Source organism: Aphelocoma coerulescens, chromosome 18, assembly GCF_041296385.1.
Source record: "Aphelocoma coerulescens isolate FSJ_1873_10779 chromosome 18, UR_Acoe_1.0, whole genome shotgun sequence".
NCBI classification, from domain to species: domain Eukaryota; kingdom Metazoa; phylum Chordata; class Aves; order Passeriformes; family Corvidae; genus Aphelocoma; species Aphelocoma coerulescens.
The window spans coordinates 6,374,723-6,391,529 of NC_091031.1; the positions used below are offsets into that span (position 1 = coordinate 6,374,723).

General features: G+C 38.4%; 1 protein-coding gene across 7 annotated transcripts in view; it reads left to right on the forward strand.

Moving 5' to 3' along the window:
- Positions 1-16,807, forward strand: part of SPAG9 (sperm associated antigen 9) — a 62,935-nt gene that overhangs the window by 33,181 nt on the left and 12,947 nt on the right. For all 7 annotated transcript variants that reach the window (XM_069032855.1, XM_069032857.1, XM_069032856.1 and 4 more), the window contains 17 exons: positions 2,118-2,328; positions 2,822-2,921; positions 3,492-3,613; positions 6,662-6,719; positions 7,256-7,408; positions 7,498-7,549; positions 7,970-8,100; positions 9,708-9,764; positions 10,634-10,807; positions 11,482-11,611; positions 11,859-11,951; positions 12,234-12,401; positions 13,091-13,262; positions 14,367-14,594; positions 15,292-15,487; positions 15,918-16,040; positions 16,584-16,664. In XM_069032855.1, the coding sequence (XP_068888956.1) occupies positions 2,118-2,328; positions 2,822-2,921; positions 3,492-3,613; positions 6,662-6,719; positions 7,256-7,408; positions 7,498-7,549; positions 7,970-8,100; positions 9,708-9,764; positions 10,634-10,807; positions 11,482-11,611; positions 11,859-11,951; positions 12,234-12,401; positions 13,091-13,262; positions 14,367-14,594; positions 15,292-15,487; positions 15,918-16,040; positions 16,584-16,664 (2,249 nt within the window). The remainder of the gene's footprint in view (positions 1-2,117; positions 2,329-2,821; positions 2,922-3,491; positions 3,614-6,661; positions 6,720-7,255; positions 7,409-7,497; positions 7,550-7,969; positions 8,101-9,707; positions 9,765-10,633; positions 10,808-11,481; positions 11,612-11,858; positions 11,952-12,233; positions 12,402-13,090; positions 13,263-14,366; positions 14,595-15,291; positions 15,488-15,917; positions 16,041-16,583; positions 16,665-16,807) is intronic.

Genomic DNA, 16,807 nt, shown 5'->3' on the forward strand with positions numbered 1-16,807 from the left:
GGGAAAGGACCATTCTATTCACTGGTTCTTGTTGTGCTATCAAGCTATTTTTCCTTGAGCTTTGTGTGTGAAAGTCAGTGATCAGTTTGTGCTGCATCAGTTAGTGGATGCTCTTGGAATACAAAGATGTAGAAATGTTTGAACAGAGCCAACAGCTCTGCTGAGGTTTTATTCCTCGTTTGTGTGAGCTCTGGATGCCCTTGGTAAGGGGCACCACTTCCTCCCTTCTGTATCTGCTCACTCAAGTATGAACTATTAGCCAGGGCCTCAACTTCACCCGTTTAAAAGGCAATTGGGTAAATTGCAGAGAGGTTTTTTCTTTTCTTTTATTCCTTTAGAGGTGTCTGTATTTCTGAATACTTTTGACAGAAAATCAAATATTAATAATTGGCTGTTCTGCAATTTACTGCAAAACAATGAGAACTGTCAGTAATTGATAGGCAATTAGTGCTGAATTTTTGTTTTTAGGGCTTGCAGATTCAATGTGGGGATGTTACTACAGGATGCAAGCTTTACATTTATGCTGATATACATAAATGTGTGTTTTACTCCCTGTCCCTACACAAATAAAAATCTTACTGTAGTAAGTTCTAAAAGGAGAAATCTGTAAGTTACAGTTCATAGTAATCTTATGCTAAGTACAAATGAAAGAGTTTGTATCTACATGCAGGTGTCTTCTGTGGTTTTTTTAAAATAACCTTAAAATTCAGTTTCATTTCCTCCACAAAAAGGCATGCTGTCAATACACTGAATTTGTGCTTTGCAAAATCTAAACCTGCTTCGTTCCTGACAAGTTCCAAGTTTCCTGAGATAACAGTCACATTCTCTTTAAATGTCACTCACTTGTCCAGGAGCTTTGCTTTCACCTCTGATTCCCAAACAAACCCTGCAGGAACTTTTTATCAAAATTTACCGTCCTGCCTTCATTTTGCACACAGCAGCTTCAAGTTTCATCTTTATTTTCCCCATCAAGATTCCTCTAATGGTGTGTGCTAGAAACTATTGGCCTAAACAGGCAGACTTGTTTTCCTCTCTGCAGTGAGCTGTTGTTCACTGTCATGTGCTGCTTAAGTCATAGATCAGACATCTGGTGTGGGTCTGGGCATGAATGAGGGGTAAAATGTGAATGAAGAAGATGAGAGAAAGGCCAAAAAAGGGCTGTTGGTATATTCAGGTAGTGGCCTCTGGTTGTGTCACAGACAGTCCACTCTGCCCTCCCACCCAGTACCTAATGCAGCTCTGTGAGTAATGGTCCTAATCTGGAGTCTGGCAGCTGGATTAATTCCATAATTAATGCCATACTTGTGGGTCTTGACACAGTGTCACTGTGAATTGTTGCCAGGAGTCAGCTTCTGAGGAGGAGCTGTCTACTGATGTTCCATGGTTGATCTGAAGTCCAACTGGACAAGTAATGACTGTAGTTCCATGTCTCATTCCCAGTGTCAGCCAGCACTCACAGTTCACACTGGAAAGCACATAAAACCTGAAGTTTTTGCAAATATGCCTTGAAATGTTCAAGGCCAGGTTGGATGGGGTTTGGAGCAACCTGGTCTAGTGGAAAGCATCCCTGCCCACAGCAGGGGGTTGGAACAAAATGATCTTTAAGGTTCCTCCCAACCCAAACCATTCTGTGATTATAATTCTATGAATTACTACACTTTTATATCAGTTAAGTCCATGTTTGCATCAGTGCTTCAATGTCTGCTTTTTAAGGTACCATGTACATTCTGAACCATTACTTTCATAACAGCTTTGGGAAGATTAAGCAGATCATTGTGCAGCTAGAAGGACTCTTAGAATGAGAAGGCTGTTTGTTGTCTGGAAGACTTCACAGAAAAGCACCCTGAAGTTGTAACTAAAATTATCAGCTAAGATCAAACATTACTATTAAAAATAAAGGCATTTTAATGCAGCTATAACTGCCTTAACGAGAGTGAAACATCCATAGGCTAAAGATGACTGTACTGGCTTAAAATATTCTTTTTATTCCTCTTCCTTTGCATTTGCATAATTTTCAGTAAAATACAGTGATTTTGGTGTCTGTTCCTTAGTTTATATGCCCAACACTTCTAATAACACTTTGTGTTCATTTTTTACTGGTGATTGTGCAATTCTAGGATGAGCTCTCTGATGTTAGCCAAGCAGGCTCCAAATGTACTACTCCAGCATCCACAGCTGCTTCAGATGTTCCTGTGCTGCCTGCTGAAACACCTCAAAAGGATAATGTTGAAGGGCTTGCCAAGGACACAGAGATGTCAAATGAGAAGCTGGATTTAAGCAAGAATATTGAAGTACAGGTAGCTCAAGAGACAAGGAATGTGTGCACTGGTGAGCTGCTTTAACTTCTTAATGGAGGGTTACTATGGACCTCATATTGGATCACTTATTAATTGTCTTTTGTTGTGCCACAAATGGAAATGGGGTTTTTTACTCAATATTTTAAGGAGTACAGAATATTGGTCAGAGATAAGTCTGTTGTTTATTGGTAACTTTAGTCCTTTTTTCTTCAGAATTAGAATTATTTATGACATTTCTTTGACAGTAGAAAAGGCACAAAGAGTCATGAAATGTTGGATGTCTTGGTTTCAGTTGCAGAAATAGTAGGAAATAACATAAGGTGACTTGTGTTAAATTCAGGAGAGACCTAGAAATTCCAGTGTCTGCACTAGAGTATCAAAATCTGTGGGTCTTTTCATTTAATTACCTTGATAAGTCTTTGAACAGAAGTATCCTAAGTTGGTAATTGCTTAAGAACTACTACATGTAGTTAATATGTCATGATGATTTTGTTTATGGACATTTACCACTTGCTTTGCCCTAGGGGGAAATGAAAATGAAGAAAAATCTGAAGTTCAGGCAATCATTGAGTCAACTCCAGAGTTGGATATGGATAAAGATCTCAGTGGATATAAGGGTTCCAGGTAAGTTGTGTGTTGTAATTTGAGGAAGAAGACAAATTTTAGAAGGTTATTTAAAGATTCTGTGTACAGGAATTTTCCTTTGTCCTGTCTTTGTTTCATTCTTGGGATGAGATGGATAAAATTACCCTGTATGGTGAATCTTAAGGGTGTAAGAGCTTTGTGAGAAAGGAGCTCCTTCTCTGAGCACAGGAATATTTTGACCTTTTACTATTCAGTTCTCTTGCATTCTTGCTATATTAAATGACTTCCAGTTTAGCTGAGCTGTCTGTTCTTCAAGCATTTGGGCTGACTAAGTCCTGACACAACTGAATTTCTATAGGCCAAAACTTGATATGCTTTAATTTATTAAAATACTGTCCAGCTCAATATCAGCAACTGCTTTAAGTTTGGGATCTTGATGGCAAAGCAGTATTTGAAAATAGAATCTAGAACTTGTAAGCCAGCTGAAAGCTTGTGGGGTTTGTTTGGGAGAACAAATGAACTACTGGTAAAAAATATAGAGAAAACTTTTCTTCATTGTGGGAATGTTTTGTCCCTGCTTTTTCATGTCTTGTTTAATTCTCTGCCCAGCACTCCCACCAAAGGCATCGAGAACAAAGCATTTGACCGTAACACAGAGTCACTCTTTGAAGAGCTGTCATCTGCTGGTTCTGGCCTAATTGGAGATGTGGATGAAGGTGCAGATTTACTGGGTAAGAAAGGTTATTTACAGATGCTGTATACAGCAACTTTCCTTTTTAGGAAGTGCTTAATTATTCTTGCTGGATTTATTGTTAGGCTTCATTTGCATTAAAATTGTTCGAGTAGCATCCTAAGGTAGTCATTGGAATGCAAAATCAGAAGAAAGTGTTTGTTCTTTCTCTCTGTATAATGATGTCTTAATCTTTTGGGGCACTTCCTACATTATTCTCTATTTCATTTCTCCCTGTATGTTCTCTTACATAAGGATTTTTATCTCAAGGGAGGATTCTTGTCTTGAACTAGTTTTAGATAGTTTTATTCAGGTCGTGCCTGATCTGTAGTGGCCTGGCTTTATCACCTCTTTAGGGATTTTAACTTAAAAGAGAATTGCAGCAAATGAAATGGTGGTAATTTGAGACTCAAACTGTTAATTGATAGGGGAGGGGAAACCCACATTTCTCCTTCCCCTAAGCAGCTTTCTGTTACTTCTATGCTGACTGAAAAAGTGTGAGTTTCGAGTTTGAGTTGACCAAGATCAAAAAGGTCATCAGAAGAATAATCTTTGTATAAACAATATAGCAAGATATTTTTGGCTATATAATTGTTCAGGCCTCATTTTGAAATAATGAAAGCTGATAGTATGGAATGTGTAAAATGCCACTCTCAGGTGCTTTAGAAATTGATTGTGTGCAGACAATCAACAGCTTGTTTGCTTCTGTCCTCTGACCCAGCAAAAATACAGATTGTTAGGCCTCTTAAAACTCCTGTGTGCAATCTGGATTTCTGGTTGTTCATAGCTCCTCCAGAAACTTACTTTACATCAAGCAGGTGACGTTTCTGCAGGTATTACTCTCTAGGAATAATGGGCCTATCTCCAGTCTGAGATGGTTTTTCTTTGTTGTCACTCTGAGCAGTGAGGCTCTCCACATCCTTACTGCAACATACTTCATCCAAAACTCTTGGATGTCACTCCATTGTTCCAGGGACAACTAATCACACATTCTGCATGCAAAACTACAGATACTGGAGAAGTACTAATATGGAGCAACATCCATCCCTTAGCTGTGATAAATTGATTAAAGAAATCAAATTATTGTCAGGATGTCCTGATTCTAATGCTTTCTTTTCCATGGGCAAAAAATAATATACTTTTTAGTATAATTTATTAAATTTTTTTTCAGTGAGTTTATTACCATTTTCTGTAAATCTATTGCTGGAAACACCAGTGTGTGCAGACTAAGCCTAGGGTTATTACCTGCCTTTGTGATGCAGAATGTGTTGTTCTGAAAGTTTATTTTAGAATTGTCATTTCACTTTGAGGACAACCATAGTCCAAAACCTGAAAAGCCCCACCTGCATCCAGGATAGTCTGTGTGTTTCAAGCATTTGGATCTGTACTAAGTGAACATTAAACTTCAGTATGGAGTTGTGTAAATATAGTTAATTGGGATTCTCTAATCTGTTTTCTCTTGGGCTGCATACCCAGGGGAATATTCTGGTGTGTATGCTTCTTTTTTCAAAAAATCTTTGAAATCTGTTGCTTCTCCAGTTAGGCATTCTTGGCTGCTGCTCTCATAAAATACATTCTCTGCATTTTTTTTCCCTGCTTGGTAACTTTTTTTTTGCCATTGCACTCTGGCTTTCTAGTTTTTGTTCTTGCATTGTAAAAGATCCTGAAACCTGTTGGATGTGATCCTGTATACTTTTATCTGTGAATACTGAAAATGTTTAAAAAGCAATAGCAACTTGAATAAGATCTCTTGATGGCTGTAGTATAGGGGATTTCTCCAGATATTGATAAACTAACCATGGCTGATCTAAGTTACTTCATTTACTTTTAATCCAAAACCCAGAGAGGGAAATGTCAAAAGTGGGAACTTTGACTTGCATGTCTATTTACAGATTCCTTTTTTCTTTTTTACCCAAATACCTTTTAAGTCTTCTGCTGCCAAAGTTGCTTAGAAGATTGTGATCCTAAAGTATTTTAAAAGGCCTCCACCATTAAGATACCTTTTTCATTCATTATGTTAATCTTGAATTAACATACTTTCTACTGTTGTCTGTGTGGTAATTATTTTGCTGTGCTAGATGCAAAATAATTATTCTCTCCTGAAATTATCTTTTTTTAAATTCTGAAAATTATATTAGGTATGCAAAAAATAGGGCGAGAAATTAATTTACAGAAATTGGTAACATTAGTTACATGAAAAGTTATGTTCACTTTTTTCCATAATAGCATATTAATTGGAAACTTCTGAATGGCTTAGCATTTTTTCCAAAGACTGTGCTTCTAAATTGTTTCACAGAAAGACTTTTATTAAGTTAGTGATTTTTATAAGAGGTTTAACCAATGGAAATGGTTGTGACAAACTTAAATTCTTCAACATCTGTCTTCTGTGTAAATCCTGCTTCTAATCACATCACATCCCATCCCACTTCAGATTTTTGGTGGTGGCTTTGTTTTAATTCACTCTTACTTTCCTAAGTCTAAACCTTTTATTGCTCCTCGCTCATACTACACCTCACATGAAATGTTTCTTGTTCTTGTTTTTGCTCTACATGGAATGCATGGGCTTTAAAGACCATAATTTCTTTGGTAAGGTATCATTTGCTCTGGGGAAATCTGCAGGGCTTTCACAATCTGAGTTTTATTCAGCATGTTTTGTGTCTATAACTGATATGCTTTGGTATCTAACGTGGTGTAAAAGACAGTTGAGCATTTTAAACTTAACTTTTTGTGGTCTAATTCTTCTGCAGCATATGCTGTGTTTGGTTTCTGTCTTAGTATAGTAGCATCTTCTAAATATACAGAGTAGCAACACTGGCCTGTGCTTAGCCAGGGATGTCTTTGGGCCTTAATTGAAGTCAGATTGGGAGAAGGTGGAGGGGAAAGCTAATTGTAGAAGGTAGGTTGGACCTGAAACTTTGGATAGCTCACAGTTCTTCTGACAAGTTTGTCATACTTTAAATTCAGTTGACTTTAGACAATGGCAAAACATAAGTTTTGTAAAAACATCAGTTTTATTTGCTAATTTCATGTGTTTGTTTCCTTTGGAAAGGAATGGGGCGTGAGGTTGAAAACCTTATTTTGGAAAACACTCAGCTGCTGGAGACAAAGTAAGTGAGAATGTTTATGTAAAAAATACTGGCTTTGTTATTTCATTATATCATCAATATCCTGATACAGAATTGAAACTATACAAATGTGCTTTGAGTTCTAAGAGTAGTGGGGGTGTGAGTATTTTGAATTTGTAGGTATATTTGGCTGAGTTGGTCTTCTAGAAATTAAGGACCTAAGAAGCAAAATATGTTTTGATCCTTGTAACGCTCCAAGAAATGGAGTGCTATGTCCTGATGAGATCAACTCCCTCTCAGAAACACAGCTGTAAGTGCAGAGGCAAATCCACTGGAGCACTGTTTAGGAATTTATTCTAAGCAAACGGATTTACTAGTACATTTTTCTAATAGAGAGAATGTGAATGTCTTTAAATGTAGGAGATTTGGTGAGGAGATTATTTGACCTCTAAGAAAGCTGTATCTTTCTACAGCATCTCAGTAAGAAATGTGTAGGTCTTCAAAAATAACACCAGGCTGAAACTGAACTGTGAGACCATGGTCATCCTTGTAACCATGTGTTTTCAATGTTTGTGTAGAAATGCACTGAATGTAGTGAAGAATGATTTAATAGCAAAGGTGGATGAATTGACCTGTGAGAAGGATGTACTACAAGGTGAATTAGAGGCTGTAAAACAAGCGAAACAAAAGCTTGAAGAGAAAAATAAAGAACTGGAAGAAGAGCTGAGAAAGTAAGTTTAATCCTGTGGTTGTAAAAAAGAAAAAGAAGAAAAAACCCTACAGTGGTATTTAATGCAGCTGGTTTTTATGTTGTATTTAGGGCTCGGGCAGAAGCAGAGGAAGCAAGACAGAAGGCTAAAGAGGATGATGATGTAGGTGTATATGTGTGTGTGGTTTTGTGTGTGTAATTCAATGGGACATTAGAAGCCCACGTGTTTAGTGAGTGCCACTAAAATTTACTGCCTAATAAGTCGTGGTAAAGTTCCTCCCTGTATGGGAAAGACAGAAGATCTAAAGAGCACAAATGAACTTAAGCTGAAAGTGATTAGTTTGCTTTCTTTCCTCTGTGACCACTATTATCACACTCCTTTTTTGAAGAGCTGTTTTCATTCAGATTGTTGCATACAAAAGCTGGGAGGAGAGGAAGGTAGAACTCCGATTTCCAAAGCCCCAAATTATTTGAAATCTGGAATTGTGCCCTAGCCTGGCTGTTAGCAGGAGGCTGAGGGTGGCTCTGCAGGGCCCTGTGGTGCTCCTTTGTCCCTGCCATGGTTGTTTCCCTGTGTGCCCAGAGCGACGTCCCCACGGCGCAGCGGAAACGCTTCACACGCGTGGAGATGGCCCGAGTGCTGATGGAGAGGAACCAGTACAAGGAGAGGCTGATGGAGCTGCAGGAGGCTGTCCGATGGACTGAGATGATAAGGTGAAAAGGCTCTTTTAGAATCTTGCACAGAGCTGCTTGTGATTTTTAGCTGCAGAGTGATCAGGTCAGCAGGTTCGCTGCCTTTGGCTTGTTTTCCTCATTTCCATGAGGAGCTTTGTTTTTAAATTATGGGCAGATAATCTGTCAGAATTGCTCTTGGTGAGACCTCAGTGAAGATGTGTTACTTTGTATGATGTGAAATACAGACATTTTTTCGAGGGATGCTTATTTTGGAACAGTTACAAAGGTTGATAATTATTGATGCCTTTTCCTGGTCTTAAAATCAAGAGTCAAACACGATTAGAAGGGGAAAAGGGATTTTACCTTGGTATTTATTTTGAGGATCCTTAGGTGTACACATCCAGGTCATATGCATCGAGATGCCCCCGCCAAGTCTATCTCTGTGCCTCTGTTTCTCCCCCCAACATTGGGTATAACATTATAGGTTTTACTAATTAGCAGATCTATCAAAGATTCCCCAATGAGAGGCTCAAGTGAGCCCCCCTCCCCAAGGAACCTTCCCCTGGATGGTTCTATCTTGGTTTACAGAATGTGTTCTGGAGAGGACCTTGGGGTCTGGGGCACACTGCTCTCTAGCTACAAAGCTTCTAAAATGTTTGGTCTCTTAGCTTGACAAACAAGTCCAAGAATGTAGGCAAAAAGTACTAGGAATACAGAAGTTGTAAAAAGGTACAACAGGGGTATAAAAGAAAAGGCAAAAATCTTCATGGCATCATTGTAAATAATATTAATCTGTTGGGCAGTAAAAATTACTCTGTGTACACATACCTTGTGATGTCAAAATAGGGGTAGTGTAGTCTTCAGACTGAGCATAATTCCTTTGGAAGGACTTGGGTTGTTCAGGATAAAACAGTTTAAAGCTGTGCAAAGTGTATTAAATATAAGCAATAAAGGTGGTGATTTGGTCTCATTTGTATCCTGAATATTCAGTTGTTTGGAAGGTATGGTTTAAAAATGTAAGTCTCTTGCCTCAGACCTCAGCCCAGCTCATCCTTGTCCCTGACCACAGGGACCAAAGGCTGTGGTGCTGCCTGCTGGCCATGGACAGCTGTGACATGTAATTGTTCCCATTGTCCTCATGCCTGTGAGCCTTTGGGAGGAAAAATGCACATTCCCACAGCCATGGCTTGTTTTTCTGTAGCTATTGTCTGCTGTAGAAATCCTCTCTTATCTGTGGCTACGAGAACACTCACTTTATCAATTATTTACTGATGTGTTGAAGATTAATAGGCTTTAAAACAAAAAGCAATGGTTAAAATATTAAATAAGGAGCAGAATAATTTAAAATAGTTTGCTGCTTTCTTTGAGCTGTTTTCCTTACAAAATTATGCAGACTTGTCTCTACTGTCTGAAAAAGACTTGCCAGTTGTTTGGGATGCAAGGAAATGTGGATGAAGTTTATTATTCCCTCTAGTGGGAATTTCAGTGTTGTGCTCTGATCAGTAAAGAAGTAGCATGTGAAAAAACAGGCTTTGCTATTTTCAAGATTTAATCCTTTTTTTAAAAATAAGAGTTACACGCTGTTCCATTCCTATTCCTTTTTTAATTATTGCTTACTCAGTAAACTTGGAATTCATTTCTTGTAGAGCATCAAGAGAAAATCCAGCCATGCAAGAGAAGAAGAGATCAAGCATTTGGCAATTGTAAGTATAGAAACACAAATCACTGGCAGAAGTAAATAAAGACCCTAAGCAATTAGCTGGCACATTTGTGTATGTTAGCTAATTATTTTTTGGCAGATGAAGTTGTCTTAACCTTTCTCCTCTTGTTGCCCAGCATGCCAACTCGGTAAGACTGGTCTGGAAGACTAAATGTGTTGTAAGCTGCAGCATGTAGTGAGTGGCTGTGCACTTTATGAAGTTAAATGCCAAAGTGCTGGAATTTTTTTTCTAGCTGAATATGCACCAGGATTCTTGTTTTGAACATTTTTTTCTGGATTCATTTTTATGATGAAAAGTAGGAACCTGAATAGCACATGTGGATTGCATTTATTTCAACTTCCTTTCCCTCTGTGAAGTACAGCTTACTGATTGTTACATTGCCCTTGCTGACTTCAAGCTCTTTAAATCTAAACTAGTGTTTTTCACAACAAGATATTTGTCAAATAATCCTTTGGATGTTGTGATTTGCTGATAATTGTTTTATCTTTTTGCCTAGAAAATAGTGGGGTTTTTAAAATGCTCTCTGCATGAACTAATGTCCTTCATGGAACTGTCTTCCAGGTGTGATGTTCACATCCTAATTTTCTTGGTTCCCTGTGGATGTTAATTTGAGATGAAGTTCCCATTGAATTTGATAAACAAATAGGATAATAATCCTTGAAGAATTTTTCTTACTGACATGACTTTTTGTGCTTTGAGAGTGTTACTGAGTGTGTGGTGGCTGCTACTATGTTGGGCTCCAGTTTCTTATTTTAACTGTCTTGAGCAGGCTGGCATATGCTGTGTTTTGCCTGCATAATCAAGTTTGGATATATCTGACAAATCTTGACTCTTGTCTTTTTCTCTTCTAGTTTTAGCAGGCTCTTCAGTTCTTCCAGCAATACAGCAAAGAAACCAGAACCTCCTGTCAATGTTAAATATAATGCTCCAACCTCGCACATTACTCCGACAGTCAAGAAAAGAAGCAGCACCTTATCTCAATTACCCAGTGACAAATCTAAAGCCTTTGAATTCCTCAGTGAAGAGTAAGACATTTTGGTTTTATATCACTAGATATGCTCTATCAAGTGTTTACTCTTTTAGTCCTCTGAGATTACTAGCATGCTGCTAAGTGAAGTATAATGTTCTCCTGAAGTGTATGTTGATTCATAAGGACTCAAGATAGTGCAGAGTGAAATGTGCAGCAGTGGGTGAATACTCTGAGCACCTGGCTGAAATATTCTGCTTGCTAAATACCACTGTCTTTCAAAAAAGTGCATTTAGGCATAGGAGGCAGCACTTGGTACACTTTTATATGCAAATGCTGTAGCTGGGCAACAACTGTACAGGTACTTAAGGTACACGTAAGAGTCAGGCTAACAAGTATCTGTAATTATTTTTTTTTCTCCTCTTCTTTGTTTTGGCAATATATCCTTTTGATTTACAACTTTTAAACCTCTGAGTAGCAGTACACAACCCAAGTTAATTTCCATTGAGGATGCTGGCAACAGACTTTCTGGTTTTGCCTGGTTTTCATCAGTCCCTTAAAAATAGCCAACAGGAAACCTGATGTTTTGATAGGTGAAAAAAACTAGGGATACCCTTGGTAACCCAGTGCTTCCACAGAAGTCTTGATTATTGAGTTTAACAGCAATTCCTATTACACAAGAGATTCTAAAGAGCATAAATAAGAGGTTCCTCAATCCTGATTCTTGCCCAGAACTGAAGCCAGTTTAGCCTCACGCCGGGAGCAGAAGAGGGAGCAGTACCGCCAGGTGAAGGCTCATGTCCAGAAGGAGGATGGCAGAGTGCAGGCTTTTGGCTGGAGTCTACCTCAGAAGTACAAACAGGTATGATGTTTTCAAATGTAATGGTAACAGCTTCATGTCTTGTCACATTTGAGTAGGGTATGATTTCACAGCTTGAGTGATTCCAGCTTTTTTTTTGTTGAATTTTGCGGTAAAGAATCTTTCTAAGAGAAACAACAATTAAAAACTCTTAACTGTGTTTAATAAAGTCTGAGAAACTGATTCCAAAGATTGTAAACCTCTTTTAAAGGGAAAGCTTTTCCATTTTGTTTGTTTGTTTTTTACCTAGGTGGCAAATGGTGGACAGGGTGAAAATAAGATGAAGAACTTGCCTGTACCTGTTTACCTGAGACCTTTGGATGAGAAGGATACTTCTATGAAGGTAGGATATTTCCAGTGATGATAGAGAGACTTGGGCAAACTGTAGCTCGAATATTTTTATTTTGGACTCAATTGCATTCTTTTTCAAACTAAGGTGTTTCTTTTAAAAACATAGTAAAGAAGAATTTATGTCTCAGTAAAATGTACATTACTTTAATTGCAATTAATAACTTAAAATAGATTGTGGATGTATAATAATGTTGATATCACTTAGTGTATTTAACAATGCTCTGTCTCTCTTTTTAGTTTGAGATTCAAATGAAGCATTTCTTTGTCTCCCAAGCTGTGGTGTGCTGTAGGGGTGAACCTGTCAGGAGGGAAGACACGAGATGGAGGGTCTGTGGTTGGTGCCAGTGTGTTCTATAATGATGTGACTGGTGTGGATGCAGATGGCAATAAGCAGCAAACAGGATCCCAGAGTAGCTTAGATAAACTAGACCAGGAGCTCAAGGTAAGGTCACTGCAAGGCACATTTAATAAATTACATAGTTATATGTCTTTACTGTGTAACTGTAGAGTAATAAAGTATTTTCTAATCAGGTTCATTGGTAACAAATAGATTTTTCTTGGGTAGTCATTAGCTCAGGATATTTGGGTTATTGAATCAGACTACAAAAATACTTTGATTCTTCCCTTGCTGGCAAATCTCAGGAGCAAATCAATTTTACATCAAAATGACATGCTGCTTATACCAGAGCTGCCTCCTTTAAAAACCATTTGTGACAGAATTGTTTATGTTCTAACTGCCATGAATGGAATTCATATTAAGGGCATAAAAACAAAGGCTTAATTCTGAAGTGCTTTGGGATATCACATTGACCTGTGGTGATACTGAGTATGGCAGTTGGCATGTCATTAATGTTCTTATTTTATACTGGTCTAACTGTATAATTATGCAGTACAATTATAATATTTTCTATGTTTTTAAGGGAAGTATGAAATATGAGGGAGCTTTATACTTCAGATACATTTTCACCTACAGAAATAGACATAAATATGTGGGAAGTTAGATATCTTCAATGCTACTGTAGAATTACATGTAGTTACTTGTTCTCTATGTAAGACCATAAAAGATCAAAGGTAGTAATTCTATTCTTATCCCCCTTTCTGTTGCTCATTTCTGCCTTTATTCTCCTTCAGGATCAGCAGAAGGAACTAAAACATCAGGAAGAATTATCCAGTCTAGTTTGGATCTGTACTAGCACACATTCTGCTACAAAAGTTATCATTATTGATGCAAATCAACCAGGAAATATTCTGGACAGTTTCATTGTTTGTAATTCTCATGTGCTTTGTATTGCCAGTGTGCCAGGTAAACACTTGGGCTGGTTCAGCTCCTGCTTTTTTAACTGTTTCTTATTCAGCTTTTCTTATGCAATGAAAACCCACACATTTGTTACTTAGTGTGATCAAATGTTACTGTAACACAGCAATAAGAAAGTGTTTAGTTGTACAGAAAATTATTGCAGTTCTACCCTACTGTTCCACTCTTGGCTGGCTCTTGACCTAAATTAACCAAAAGTCAGAGAGATGTCAGCAGCCAAGGGGAACTATTTTGTTTGATGTACTCCACACTGTGCAATAGTGTCAATATTTCATGGAATTGTGAACATCACAAAAAGAACAATATGTTGGTTGCTTTTTTGACCTCTTCAGCTTCTTGAAGATAAGCAGCAAGCCTTGGAGCTTCCTGCAGAGGGAATCCTTGTTGCATTTGAGTGTATTTTAAGTCTTGAAAGTATAAGAAGGTTGAACATGAGAAAAACAGTTTTTCTTCCAGAACAAAGGATCTATTGCACCTAAATTCTTCATAAAGATGTAGATAGATGTCCTTGCATACGTGCACTGTTATGAAATCTAATTTTAGAGGAAGATATAATTAAAATAGCAGTAAGCTATTTGGAAAACTGCAGATTGAAATACAGTGAATGACATTTTAGTGCAGCGTATGTCGATCTTGCTTTTTTTTTGTGAGCTTTGTGACAGCATCTTCCATGTTTGCTGATAATGTTAAAATAACCTTGTAGATAGGGGTTGTCTGCATGTTTAATCTCAGTTGCTGGAGAGCTCATTCAGTTTGAAGCTTAGTTATTAGACAGAGAAGGGATTCTGTTTCATCCCCATGAAAAACACCCAGTGACAGGACCTAAGGAAATGGCCTGAAGTTGTGTCAGGGGATGTTTAGGCTGAAAATCAGGAAAAGATTCTTCCCCAGAGGGTGGTGGGGCACTGAAAAGGCTCCTCAGGCCAGTGGTCATGGCACCAAGGCTGCCAGAGCTCCAGGAGCATTTGGACAATGCTCTGAGACAAAGGGTGGGATTGTTGGGTGTCTGTGCAGGGCCAGGAGTTGGACTGGATCCTTGTGGGTCCCTTCCAGCTCAGGATATTCTGTGATTCAGAGTTTAATCTCTTTCAGGGGCAAGGGAAACAGACTACCCTGCAGGAGAAGAAGGGTCCCAGGAAGCAGATTCCAGCCAAGTGGACAAATCCTCCCTGTGTGGCAGCATGACCAGCAACAGCTCTGCTGAGACTGACAGCCTGCTGGGGGGCATCACTGTGGTGGGCTGCACTGCTGAGGGCCTCACGGGGGCTCCTGGCACCCATGACACCAATGGGGCCTCACCTGTGGCAGAGAAACAGTCAGGTTTGTGATAAACATTGCAGGTGTGTCAGGGCTGGCCAAACACCTTGAGGTGCAGCTGGAAATGAGTGATGCAACTACTGGGGTTAACAGCGTGTAAGCCATGATGACATGAACTCTCTGTAAATCTGTAGATTGTAGCTGAAAACTTGGTGGAGGTGACATGAAATGGGAATTGGCAGCTGCTTCTTGCAGGTACTTTTGAGGGAATTCTTGTGCCTGCTCTAGAGAGAGATTTTAATGTAATATTTGAAATGCAGATCTCGCCAAAGAGTGACTAAAATAAATGCCTTGGATTTTGAAAAGTCTTAATAGAGATTTAAGTGAAACTCTCTATAAAATAATCATTTTTACTATTTTCTGTCATGTGCCCTGCAGAACTGTGGGGTTCTATGATTGTCAGTGGATATTTGGTGGTTGGCCTTGTTCACTGCTGTCCTAGTTAATAATTTAATGGCCAATCTGAGCCATCACTCACTGGGTTGATACTTAAAGTGCATTTGACATTTGTTTATACAGTGCAACCTGCTAAAATTTGGGCATTTCTGATGCGACTTTTTTTGATTCTGATGTGGAAATTGTAATTGTCTGGCTATAACAGCTGTTCACTTCAGTTTTAAATATCAAGTTCTGGCTGTTTTAAACAGTAGCAAATTCTATCGCAGTTGTTCAAAGTTTTTCAAATTTGTTTGTTTCGTAGATATTGCAACTGAAAATAATTCAGTAGATGAAAACATTCCAACAGCAGAGGAGGCAACAGAAGCAACAGAAGTCAATGCAGGGACAGGAGAAGACACAGCTGATATTGCACAAACTGGAGTCTACACAGAGCATGTCTTTACAGATCCCTTGGGAGTGCAACATACAACAGAGGCATCTCCAGTGTATCAGCCTAAGTACATAGCCTCAGTCTTCATACCTCTTACAATGTGTTTAAAAAGAGAAATAAAATGTTGGTGGGAACACAGCATGGAGACAAAATGACTACTTTTTTATTCTTGTTAAGTGTGTGGAGGTTTATATAAGTAGTCTTGGTACAAGACTAATTTGTGACTCTCTTCTGCCATTCCCCAGAGATAACAATACTGACAGGCTTGAATGGAACCTAGTTTTCCTTGTAAAAGTAAATGTCCACTTGAAGAAATTCATTGTTATTGAGGTTTTATCTGTATTGTACTTTCATGTGTGGTTACTGTGTTTTTAAACACCTCATGTACTTCAAAAGCCAGTGTAGGAACTCTCAGTAGTGAAGTAAACCACCTGGGTTATAGCCTGAGTAATCTGTGCACTCCATTAAATGTATTTTAACTGGTGTTTTTTTTCTAGTACTGAGTCAGAGTTATATAAGGATGTTGCAGTTCTGCCCAACGAGCAAGATCTAGTGAGAGAAGAAGCACAGAAAATGAGTAGCCTTTTACCGACCATGTGGCTTGGAGCACAGAATGGATGGTAAGGAAGTGCTAATCGTGTTACATTTATTTCTAATAATTACTTTAAACTTGCTTCTTGTGCCTACAGGCCTGATAACTGTCTCGAGTCAAGATTAAGTGCAGGAAGATCTCAAGAGAGCCAAAATCTTGAATGCTTTGCTGCATTTTTAGGCATTATAGAATTCAAAGGAAGTATTGTAGGTGATTAGCAAGCCCTTTTTTGTTAGATAATGCTTCATCTGCAGAAAAATTCTGGGGGTTTTTTGTAGTCAAAGAAATTGCTATGGTCTGTTAATTCCATAACTTTCAGTATATTAGTATGCTAGAAAAATAGATTGTACTTTTTACTGCAGATGGGTCTGCAAGAGAGTTTGTAATGCTTTAGGCCTCTGAAAAAGCCATTCTGCTGCTCATGTAGTTCTTGCTTTCACTCTATACATAGTTTCCAGTGGAAGATGAAAGCTTATTTTCCCTTTGATTGTGGATTTCAGTTTATAAGGGTTTTGCTTGTGGTTGTTTTTGTCTGGTAGTGCTTTTAATCCCTCCTGATTTGTCTTTGCAGCCTGTATGTTCATTCGTCAGTGGCCCAGTGGAGGAAATGTGTTCATGCCATTAAACTTAAAGATTCTATTCTCAGTATTGTGTAAGTCCTGAAAGAATGTCATGTAAATCATAAAGAATTTCTGTTAAAATACTTTCCAAAGTAGTTTTATATTTCCTTCTCAGATACTGGGAATGTCAGTTGCCATGACTGCCTGCATGTTCCTTGAGGGACAGTGGAAAAAC